Source organism: Corvus brachyrhynchos, unplaced genomic scaffold (genome assembly GCF_000691975.1).
Source record: "Corvus brachyrhynchos isolate BGI_N302 unplaced genomic scaffold, ASM69197v1 scaffold103, whole genome shotgun sequence".
NCBI lineage: Eukaryota > Metazoa > Chordata > Aves > Passeriformes > Corvidae > Corvus > Corvus brachyrhynchos.
In genome coordinates this window covers 935,819-948,455 of record NW_008237436.1, presented here as the reverse complement: position 1 = coordinate 948,455, position 12,637 = coordinate 935,819, and the positions used below count along the sequence as shown (strand labels likewise).

At 47.9% G+C, this 12,637-nt stretch overlaps 1 protein-coding gene across 1 annotated transcript; it reads right to left on the bottom strand.

Annotated features, from left to right (window-relative positions):
* Positions 1-64: 64 nt before the first annotated feature.
* LOC108445987 lies at positions 65-767 on the bottom strand (the record flags this gene model as incomplete). The annotated part of the gene is given in 2 exon segments (XM_017731283.1): positions 65-560; positions 562-767. Coding segments are annotated over 2 exon segments (684 nt in total), but the record flags the coding sequence as incomplete, so codon positions are not given.
* Between the last annotated feature and the right edge of the window lie 11,870 nt (positions 768-12,637).

Below are 12,637 nucleotides of genomic sequence, written 5' to 3'. Positions count from 1 at the left end.
ACTAACAGGGAGTCAGGTTGTATCTTGACTCTGTCAGTTTGAACCAGTGTTTTCTTTTAGTTTTTTTCCTTTTCTTTAATTTCCCCATTAAATTGTTATTCTGACTTGGTGCCTCCCACTGGTTTGTTTTCAAACTGGTACACTCCTTCCTACCCTTTTTGTAAACGGGTGTCACATTAGCCAGCTTCCAATCATCTGGAACTACGCCAGTGAGCCATGACTCCTGGTAAATGATAGAGAGCAGTTTTGTAAGCTCATCTGCCAGCTCCCTCATCACCCTGGGATGGATCCCATCTGGTTCCATTGATTAATGAATATCCAAGTGTCTCAGCAGTTTTCTGACTGCCTCTTCTTGGTTAACAAGAGGACCATTCTGCTCTCTGACACCATCTATCAACCCCTGAAGACCGTTGTCTTGAGGACAAGCTGTCTTCCCACTAAAGACTGAGGCAAAGAAGGCATAAAGCACTTCCGCCTTCTCCTCATCTTTAGTTACTAGGTTACCTGCCTCATCCAATAAGGAACAAAGGCCGGTCTTACCCTTCCTTTTACCATTAATTGTAAAAACTTTTTTTATTACTTTTAACAGAAGTTGTCAATTTAAGTTCGAACTGAGCTTTGGCCTCCCTAATTTTTTTTCTACATGCCCTAGCAGCCCCCTTAAACGCTTCCTGAGAAACTCGACCCACCTTCAAAAGATGATACATCTTCTTTTTATTTTTAAGTTCCTTCAAAACTTTGTTGTTCATCCAGGCTGGACGTTTGTCTCATCGACTCATCTTTTAGTACACAGGGACAGTCTGTTCCTATGCCCTCAAGATCTCTGTTTTGAAGCACGCCCATCTCTCCTGAACTCCTTTGTTTTCAAGGGCTGTTTCCCAAGGAACTCTTGGAATAAGTCTCTTAAACAGGCCAAAGTCTGCCCTCCAGAAGTCCAATGTAAAGGTCTTGTTGATATTCCTTTTGATTTCAACAATTATCGAGAATTCTATAATTTCATGATCACTGTGCCCCAATCGGCCTCCAACCTCCACATCACCCCCCAGCCCATCTCTATTTGTGAACAACAGGTCTAACATAGTCCCTCCCCTGGTGGGCTCGCCCACCAGTTGCGACAAAAAGTTATCCTCCACACACTCTAAAAACTTTCTAGACTGCCATTTTTCTGCTGTATGAAGTTCCCAGCATATGTCTGGTAGGTTGAAGTTGCCTACAAGAACAAGGGTTGATGATCCTGAAACATTCTCCAGTTGCTTATAGAATAAGTTGTCTACCTCTTCATCCTGGTTGGGTGGAAGATAACAGATCCCCAGTAGGATGTCAGCCTTCTTGGCCTTCCCCTTAATTCTTACCCATAAACATTCAACTTCATCATCATTAGTCTCAATATCTCTGACATCCAAAACCTCCCTAACATAAAGGGCCATCCCTCCACCTCTTCTCACTTTTCTGTCTCTTCTGAAGAGCTTGTAGCCATCCAGTGCAGTGCTCCAGCTATGTGACTCATCCCACCATGTTTCTGTGATGGCAAATACATCATAGCTTTGTTGTAATACCATAGTCTCCAGCTCTTCTTGTTTGTTACCCATGCCGCATGCATTAGTATACATGCACTTCAGCTGGGCTACTGATTTCAACCCTAACTCAGGCTTGCCACCCTTAGGCCTGCTTCCAGATAGCCCTGCTTCATCCCCTTCTATTACAGCTGGTGGTGGGGTCCGAGGCTGTGACCCAGGAAGAGATGACCGGTCTGGGGAGATGGTCCCGAAAGGAATCGCCTTCCACCAGAGAGAGAGACGAGAGACTCGTGTGGCTGGTTCCGCACAGAGGTAGCTTTATTGTGGGTCCCCTCCAGTGAAGGGGAAAGCCAGGGACGAGCTCTCTCTCGAGGGACTCGAGGGAGCTTGCCTTTATAGGGATACAGGGGATCAGCAAGGGGACCAATGGATTACAGAGGGTCTGGGACAGACTAATGGGTTACAGAATGATCTGCATAGGGTATCCCAAAGGATTGTGGGTCTACCTTTCCTCGCCATGACTCAAAAGTGGTTGCCTTTTCAGGGAGTCCTGCTGGGCAAGTGCAAAATCTTTTATCTCAGCAGACATCCCTCCAGGGCAGTGGCTGGGCATATCCCACACCCTTCCCCCTTCAAACCTAGTTTAAAGCCCTCTCAATGAGTTCTGCCAGTTCATGAGCTAAAATTCTTCTGCCCTTAACAGAGAGATGCAGCCCATCCAGTTCCAGCAGGCCAGGTGCCGTAAGGGTTGCCTCATGGTCAAAGAACCTGAATTACTGCCAGTGACACCAACCCTTGAGCTACTTGTTGATAATGTGGGCTCTCCTCTTTCTTTTACTGTATTTTTCTACCACCAAAGGGACTGAGGAAAAAACTACTTGTGCTCCCGCCCTATCAATCACCTGACCCAGTGCCCTAAAGTCCCTTTTAATTGCTCTGACACTCCTCTTTTCAATCCCATCACTGCCATCCTGGAATATCAGCAATGGGTAATAGTCAGAGGGCTGAATCAGCCCAGGAAGTCTCTCAGTGATATCCCGTACCCAGCCCACAGGGAGGCAGCAGACCTCCCTGTGGGTTGGGTCTGGTCAGCATATGGGACCCTCTGTTCCCCTCAGAAGCGAGTCCCCTACTATGACTACCCTTCTTTTCTTTTTAATGTTAGAGGTGGTGATCCGTCAACTGCCTCAAGAGAGATTTCAGGTGAGAGTTACGATTTATTAAAGAGATTACAATCACACAATCACAGAATTAACTAGGCTGGAAAAGACCTCTGAGATCATCGAGACAACCTATGACCCAATACCACCTTATCAACTAAACCATGGCACTGAGTGCCACATCCACTCTTTTCTTAAACACCTCCAGGGACGGTGACTCCACCATCTCCCTGGGCAGCCCATACCGATGCCTAATCATTCTTTCTGTGAAGAACATTTTCTTACTGTCCAACCTAAACTTCCCTTGGTACAGCTTAAGACTGTGTCCTCTTGTCCTGTCACTGGCTGCCTGGGAGAAGAGACTGACCCCCACCTGAATACAGCCTGCTTTCAGGTAGTTGTAGAGAGTGATAAGGTCACCCTAAGTCTTCCTTTTTTCCAGGCTAAACAACCCCAGCTCTCTCAGCTGTTCTTCATTATGGCTTGTGTTCCAAGCCCTTCTCCACCCTTGTTGCCCTCCTCTGGACACATTCGAGCATCTCAATGTCCTTCCTAAATTGAGGGGCCCAGAACTGGACACAGTACCCAAGGTGTGGCTTCACCAGTGCCGAGCACAGGGGAAGAATGACTTCCCTGCTCCTGCTGGCCACACTACTCCTGATACAGGCCAGGATGCCATTGGCCTTCTTGGCCACCTGGGCACACTGCTGACTCATGTTCAGGTGGCTGTCGACCAGCACTCCCAGCTCCCTTTTTACCTGGGCACTGTCCAGCAACACTGTCCCCAGCCTGCAGCGCTGCAGGGGGTTGTTGTGGCCAAAATGCAGGACTCGGCACTTGGACTTATTAAACTTCATCCTGTTGGACTCTGCCCATCTATCCAGCCTGTCCAGGTCCCTTTGCAGAGTTCTCCTACCTTCCAATGGATCGACACATGCTGCCAGCTTAGTGTCATCTGCAAATTTACTGATGGTAGACTCAATCTCCTCATCCAGATCATCAGTAAAGATATTAAACAGGACAGGGCCCAGCACAGATCCCTGGAGGACACCTCTAGTCACTGGCCACCAAGCGGATGCAGCACCGTTCACCATCACTCTCTGGGCCCGGCCATCCAGCCAGTTCTTAACCCAGCAAACAGTGCACCTGCCCAAGCCGTGGGCTACCAGCTCTTCCAGGAGTTTACTGTGGGAGACAGTGTCAAAGGCCTTGCTGAAGTCCAGATAGACAACATCCACAGCCTTTCCTGCATCCACCGGGTGGGTCACCTGGTCATAAAAGGAGATCAGGTTGGTCAAGTAATGTAAAATTTTGGTCCCCCCACAGCCATAATAAGTGCATCCTTTTTAGCCCCTGGAATTGCATCTGCCGAAGCCCTTGGCTTATTAAACAAGCTAGGCTGCTGGCTTGCTAAGCAAACTAATGCCACTTCAAAAGCATTATCAGAGCTCTTAGTAGATGTAGATTCAGTGAGGCATGCTACCTTGCAAAACCGAGCTGCGATCGACTTTCTGTTGCTAGCTCACAGACATGGTTGAGAAGATTTTGATGGAATGTGTTGTATGAATTTGTCCGATCACTCCCAATCGATTCACAAGCAGATAAGTGAGTTACATCGATTAACCAAACAATTGCAGAAAGAAAACGGTCTCGGCTTAGAAGGATGGTTAGAGTCACTTGGATTAGGACCATGGCTAGTCTCACTCGTGCAGCATTTGATTACTGTAGGACTGGTAATCTTATTAATAATAGTGTGCTTACCTTGCCTATGCCAATGCTTGCAGAAGATGATATACAAAGTCACTACGTCTGTAACCAATCAATTGTTGCTTGTAAAAAAAGAAAAAGGGGGAATTGTTGAAGAATGGTTAGAGGATCAGGGGCATGGGTCATTGATAGCATTATGGGATCAATAAAAGAACTGTACAAGCAAAAGGCCTGCAAGCAAAGGTTTGTGAGAGAAACTGCCTGCATGAGAAATCACCGGTGTGAGAAACAAGCCTGAAAAGAAAAAGGGTGTTTTGAGGATGTGCAGCTGTGCAGATAAGATGTACTGACCAGGAGAAGGGAGGGTGAACTCTGAATTCTTTAATCATAACATAACTAGTAGAAGCTTGCCAATGTAGTCTAATTATGTAGAAGCAGAACTGCGCTTTGATAGGTTTAAGCCAACTAAGAGTTAACAAGCTTGTATACTATATAAGTGCCTCTGGATTGCTAATAAACGGAGCTTGCTTCTATCTATCAATCATATTGTTGTCTGCAAATGTCTCCCCCCACTGAGTTCGTCGAACTTTTCCAACAGTCAAGCATGACCTGCTCCTTCTAAACCCATGCTGACTGGGTCTGATACCCTGGCCATCCTGTAGGTGCCATGTGATTACACTCAAGATGATCTGTTCCATAACCTTGCCAGGTACCAAGATCAGGCTTCCAGGCCAGTAGTTTCCCATATCCTCCTTCCGGCCTTTCTTGTGGATGGGTGTCACGTTGGCCAGCTTCCAGTCATCTGGGACCTCCTCAATGAGCCAGGACTGATGGTAAATGATGGAGAGCAGCTTCACAAGCTCATCTGCCAGCTCCCTCATCACCCTAGGATGGATCCCAACTTTATATCTGAGCTAATGTCATATAGTATGGAATATCCCTTTGGCTAATTTGGGTCAGCTGGCCTGGTTGTGTCCCCTCCCAGGATCTTGCCCCCTCCCATCCCCTTTGATGGGGGGAAGGAATGTCAGAGGGACAGCGCTGCTCGGCAGTAGCCAAAGCACTGGTATGTTATGAACACCCTTCCAGCTACCAATGTAAAGCACAGCACTGTAAAGGCTGTGAACTTTACCTCAGTCAGACCCAATACAATCTCCACCCCTTATTCCATACCATTTGCGTCATGCTCGGATCCCATATAATCTATATATTCTCATTACTAGAATCCTTTCTTACCCACACATACAGCTTAAACTATGTCCTTAAACCATCTCTATACCAAATATACATTTTTATTAACTGCTATCGCCTGTCTTTTCACATGCCTCCAGGTAGTCTCCATTCCAGCAGGATGTGGGGTCAGGACAGGAGAAACAGTAAACTTGATTGTTGGGCAACGACACTGTCCCAGTTCATCATCACATCCTTCTTGCTCCTCGCAAAATTCATTCTTCTTCAGTTCACGTCACCCTGCTACTTTACCTCCTGCAACATATAACTTACACCATAGATTATTCTTACCTCAAGGTTAAATCTCCTTGAGGTACACACCAGGTCTCCCCATCCTCCTGCATCACCCACCAAGTACACCCTGGTCCTTTGGCAAAGACAATCCCACAAATGGGTTTGTCTTTTCCCATGGGGGAAGAAATCCACACTGTCTTCCCCAGCCACTTCCCTATGTGTAATGCAGGGACCTTGTCTCCTTCCACAGTGTCTTAGTTTGGGCAGGACCTGGGCGGTTAGCAGATCCCCTAGTGCTGACTAGCCAAGTGGCTTCTGCCACATTTGCATCCCAGTGCTTCCATGTCCCATTACCTAGTGCTCTTAACATAGTTTTCAGCAGCCCATTATCTCTTTCAATCTTCCCAGAGACCTGTGGACAATAGGGAATGTGATACATCCACTTAATGCCATGTCTCTTTGCCCAGGAGTTTACAAGATTTTTTCGAAAATGAGTCCCATGGTCTGACTCAATTCTATCTGGTGTTCCATGTCACCACAAAATGTGTCTTTCAAGACCTGAAATTGTGTTCTGGGCAGTGGCATGGTTTACTGGGTACGTTTCCAGCCAGCCAGTTGTTCCCTCTACCATGATGAGGATATAACTCTTGCCTTGGCACGTTTGTGGCAATGGCTCAAGGTAATCAGTCTGCCAGGTTTCACCATACTGGAAACCCAGCCACCACCCTCTATTCCATAGAGACTTCACCCATGTGGCTCACTTGATGGTGGCCTATGTTTCACACTGATGGATAACCTGTGTGATGGCCTTCATAGTCAGGTCTACCCCTTGATCATGAGCCCATGTGTATGCTGCATCCCTTCCAAGATGCCCTGATGTTTCATGGGCCCATTGGCCTATAAGTAGTTCACTCTTTCTTTCATGATCTAGGTCCACCTGAGCTATTCCAATTTTGGCGGCCTTATCTATCCATTCATTGTTTTGATGTTCCTCAGTGGCACAACTTCTGGGCATGTGTGCATCTACATGACGTACTTTCAGAGTCATGTTCTCTACCCATGCAGCAATGTCCTGCCATAATGCAGCAGCCCAGATGGGTTTACCCCTGCGTTTCCAATTGCTCTTCCTTCACTGCTGCAGCCACCCCCATAGGGCATTAGCTACCATCCAGGAGTCGGTATAAAGTATGGACCACTTTTCTTGCTCAGCAATCTCTAGGGGTAGAAAAAACTGCATGTACCCACTTCATTTTGATCTTCTTAAATATGTTACCACAGAGGCATTACAACCTCTCTAATTGGCCAGCAGCATGTCCGTCTTCAGAGCCATCAGGAATTGGCTCTGCTAGACATGGTGGAAACTTCTAGCAGCTTCTCAGAGAAGCCACCTCTGTGGCCCCCCCACTACCAAAAAACAGGCCGTGCAAAACCAACACAGCTAGAAATAATGTTCCCTTGTGCTGCCACTCCAGATCCACCTGTGATACTTTCACCTTGGCAGCTTGATCCACCTGCTTGTTTATGATGTTCTTCATTAGCCCAGCTCTTGGGTACATGTGCATCTACATGTCAGACCTTCAAAATCAGCCTCTCCGCCCAGGCAGCGATGTCCTACCAAATCTCAGCGGCCCAGATGGGTTTCCCTCTGTGCTCCTAGCTGGCCTTTCTCCACCAATCCAGGCATCCCCACAGAGCATTAGCTACCATCCACGAGTCATTGTAGAGATGGAGTCTCGACAACTTCTCTCATTCAGTGATATCCAAAGCCAGCTGGACAGCTTTAGGCTCTGCAAACTGACTTGATCCGCTTTGTCCCTTGGTATCTTCTACAACTCGCCATGTGGGGCTCCATACAGCAGCTTTCCATTTCAGGTTAGCACCTACAATTTGGCAGGAACCATCAGTGAAGAAGACATACCGCTTCTAATTCTCTGGTAGTTGGTTATATGGTGGGGCTACCTTGGCATGTGTCACCTGCTCCTTTTCTTCTTCAGAAGATAGTCCATAACTCTCACCTTTGGGCCAGTTTGTTATGATCTCCAGAATTCCAGGGCAATCGGGATTTCCTATCCAGGCTCACTGTGTGATTAGAGCAATCCACTTGCTCCACATGGCATTGGTGTCATGATTTGTAGCATCTCTTCCTTTGAACATCCAGTCCAGCACTGGTAGTCAGGGCCTGCCCAGATCCCTTCTTTTGGAGGCTCCAGAAAGGAATGTTCTCCCCAGCTGGCTCAGTCAGTAGAGCATGAGACCCTTAATCTCAGGGTCATGAGTACAAGCCCTACATTGGGCACCAAAATGTGTGCTAGTTTGAAGGTAAACCAGCGGGAGAAATTAACCCCGTACAAATACCTTGTGAGAGATTTTAAGTCGCAGTTACAATTTACTAGCAAGGTTACAATAAATGCAATGAATACAGAAAGACTGGCTTAAAATCACAGAGTACAACCTGACACCCTGTTGGTCACGGTGTTAGTCGCAGTCCAGTTAAGCAGTGGTAGCCATGCTGTTGAAGTGATGGTTGAAAGCGGTGGTCCTGCAGAAGAGTTCTGGCCCCCCTCTGAATCCTTGCAGTGGTGGTTTCACTCCCTACACCTCAAGATCATATAGCCTCAAAGTCCATGCAGGAATGTTCCCCAGGGCAGGGAGTTTCAAAATGGAGTGATGTTATCCTATGAGTCATAGGATATTTTTGGAGTCCCTGATGGTTGTTCCAGTGATCTATTCTGCTGGAGCCATTGAGTTCATGATGGCCCTTTAGCAGAGATGACACCCTCAGGGTGGGTGGTACTGCTGCTTCACCCAGAGGGTGTAATCATGGTTGAGTCATGGTAAAGAATCACAGAATGAACTAGGTTGGAAAAGACCTTTAAGATCATCAAGTCCATCCTATGACCTAATACTTCCTCATCAACTAAACCATGGCACTGAGTGCCACATGCAGTCTTTTTTTAAACACATCCAGGGACGGTGACTCCACCACCTCCTTGGGCAGACAATTCCAGTGCCCAATCACTCTTTCAGTGAAGAATTTTTTCCTGATGTCCAACCTAAACTTCCCTTGGCACAGCTTAAGACTGTGTCCTCTTGTTCTGTCAGTTGTTGCCTGGGAGAAGAGACTGACCCCCACCTGAATACAGCCTGCTTTCAGGTAGTTGTAGAGAGTGATAAGGTCTCCCCTGAGCCTCCTTTTTTCCAGGCTAAACAATCCCAGCTCCCTCAGCCATTCTTCATTATGGCTTGTGTTCCAGGCCGTTCACCAGTCTTGTTGCCCTCCTCTGGAGATATTCGAGCATCTCAATGTCCTTCCTAAATTGAGGGGCCCAGAACTGGACACAGTACTCAAGGTATGGCTTCACCAGTGCCAAGTACCGGGGTGTATTAGTTTGAAAACAAACCAGTGGGAGATCACAAGTCAGAATTATAATTTAACAGGAAAACTAAAATAAATGCAATAGTACAAAAACACTGACAGAGTCAGGATACAACCTGACACCCTGTTAGTCAGGGTGGTCTTAAGTGTCACAGCAGCTGGACGGATGATGAGGTGCCGCGACCTTCTGGAAGCGTCTTCAGTACGAAGCTGCTCGGTGGTGCAGACACACAGCACACATGCACGGATAGCTCCAGAACATGGGTCGATGACAAAGAGATGGGAAGGGTCTTTGTATGGCATTCCACAGGAGGAGTTTAATGCAGCCACACACGTGAAGGGGTCCAGGGACAAAGACAAAGAATATGGCAGGGCCAGGTTTATATTCAGGAGCAAGGGAGACAGCAGGGAGCAGCTAGCCAGGGGCGGCAGTGGGGATGGATTGGCCCGGGGCAGGACCACTGGTGCAGGGGGCGTGAATATGGGCAGGACTCACAGCCAGGAGGGGAGGGGCTGCCATGGGCACCCACATGGCCCTGGGGGAGGGGCCCGCAGCCGGAAGGGGACACCTGGTGGCGAGGGGAGGGGCCGCCGTGGGCACACGCGCTGCCACGGGAAAGGGGCCTGACACAAAGGCACACCCCATCCCAGAGCAGTGGACCAATGCAGGGGCACACAGCAATGCAGTGGGCAGGGTTAGGGAGGGGCCAGGGGTTCCCGCAGCAAATTCGAAGAAGAAGGCAACATGGCGGAGCCAAACACACAGCAGCCACCATCTTGTGAACTAACTAAGGTCGACACTGTAGGACTTTGGGGGGTCAGAAGGAGGGTTAGGGGTTTCTCCAAGGTGGGGTGATCAATCCCGACCTGAGGAGAGACTAGGGGGGATCCGGAAAGATCAGGGGGCTGGTGGCTCCCTTATAGCGTGTGGTGGCTTTTATTTTCTGGTGTCCCCCGAGGGTCAGGGGTGGGGGGAACACAGGAAGAGGGAAGGAACAAAGGAGCACCACCACCAAAGGGACCCAGATTCCCCAGCGCTGCTGATTCAGTCTCTGAATTTTTAACTGATTTAAAAATAACAACTAACAAAGGGAAAAACCTTGCAACTCAGGTATCTCTGCTTTGTCTGAGTAGAGTTAGCTTCTCCCCAACTTTATCCCAGAACCCCAGAGACTGAACAGAAACCTTAGACACACCTGGGAAATATTCAAACAGCCACCGGACAACACTCTTCAGGCTTCTCTTAGAAAAGGGGAATTTTCCCGCCTTAAGATAAATCTTAACTTGGGTATATACCTCCTTTTGGGGAAGGGCTACTTTCCCACCTATCCTTCCCCAGAACACTCTTCCCAACACTGAGAGGAAAAGGTAAAACAAAAGAGTGCAAAAAGGCACCCAAACAGAATACCACTTACACAAGCCTGGTGCTCTGGGGGTCAAATAAAACTCACAGTGTGGTCCTCTGGTGTTTGGCTGTTCCTCTTGTGTCTGGAAGGGTCACAGCCACCCTTCGAAGCAGGTCTAATAAAACTCAAATCTGCCCCTCGGGAGCAGCAGCACCAAAACATGACTCCTGATAGGCCAGAGGCCCCAGGGACATTTCCAGGGACTTTTTTAGCAAAAGTCCAAGTTTGGGTGGCCACTTTGCCATGTGGTGGTGTTCGGGTGGAGGGGAGTTCACTGTGTTTTCCCCTGAAGCATCCCTGGCAAGAGATTGCTTAGCGTGATGCCATATAGCACCTAGAGACCTTACTCCTTCATCCCTGCACAGCTGTTTAGACGCAGATCTCACACACACACACACTCAAGCCAGATAGCTCAATATTGCCAGAGATAAGTAGTCAGGAGGGCTCTCCCGCATGGTAATTCCATGGATGAGGTTTATTTCAGTCTCACCGCAAAGGGTGAACGGATACGAGAGAAGTGGCCTGCTCAGAAGCAGGCTTACACAGTGTTACAGAGCCAATGATCTGAGGGCACGGGGGCGGTACAAAGGCAGGACTAGGGTAAGGGAACTAATAGGGAAGGTCAGGAGGTGGGTAGGGTTACAATTCATTCACAAGGCATTGTAGGAGGGGCTTTTCCTTTCTTTACACGTGGTAAGAAGGATGTTTTCAAACCTCTGAGTTTTTCTACCAGCAGGCCTTTGCTATTTCGGGGCTCCCTGGCCCCTTGGCCATCACAGCTGCTGGCTCAGTGACCCCAACAAAGGATTTTCAGGCAAGGTTGCTTAATTCCTTCAGTCTCTACAGCAGCAATTCCAACAGCCCATCACTGTCCCTTTGGGTCTTTGAAGTATACTTTCCTAAGGTAGTTAATGCCCAGGATACATGGGGCATTTGGGCCAGTTACAATGGGTTTTTTCTGCCAGTCCTTCCCAGTCGAGCTCATTTCAGCTTCTAACACTGTCAGTTCTTGAGAACCCCAGAAATGGAGACAGTTTCTGGCCCCACATATCCTGATGGCATTAGAGTACATTGTGCACCAGTGTCAACCAAAGCCTTGTATTCTTGTGGGTCTGACGTGACAGGCCATCAAATCCACATGGTCCAGTAGACACGGTTGTCCTGTGCCTCTGCCTGACTATAGGCAGGGCCCTTCTAACAGTGGTCTTGTGAATACGTATGGAAGGTACCTTCCAGTGGGTCAGATCCTTGCCTATGGGAAACTGCACTCACTTTCACCGACTTCCCTTTTTCTTTCTCCTTCAGTTCTTGTACTCAGGCTGCCAGGACACAGGTAGGTTTCAATAGCCAGAGGTCTGCCGGGATGAACCACGCTTCTCATAGAGATATGATGGAACTCCGTTTATTCTATTGTCAGACCCATAGTTATACTCCAATTCCTCAAGCACACGTAAGCAAGCTCCATACTATTGGATTACAGCTACTGTTCACGCGGCCTTTAATAGCAAGCGATTGGTTACAGATTAATATGCACGCGACTAACTAACATAAGTCTTTCTCTTTCTATGGTCAGCATCCCCCTCCCCAACATCATGTTGCTTGCCACATCAGCATTGTTCTTCTCTTTTTTCCCTAGTCAAGGACAGTTCACTAATATAGCTTGGATTGTGCATGTATACATGTCCCTGTTCACTCAGCCATTTCTCTACAATTCCCCCTTTTTCTTCTTGCACAAGCCAAGCCCAATGAACAACTTTCTCTAAAGCTTTCCGTATGCACCCAAAACCACAACAAATTATTACTGCTACATTACTAGTGTAGCTAGCAGACGTAATCCTTCTTGAACCAGGTTTCCTAACCACCTTGTCAGACCAAGTGAGGACAGCCACTCAGAGAAGCTGTCTGTATGGATCTGTATCCTTTGAAAAGCATCTTGCAGTTCTGAGAGCTGTCGATGGATACTCTGGGAATGGTCTGACAGGTTCATACAACACATACCTTCAAACT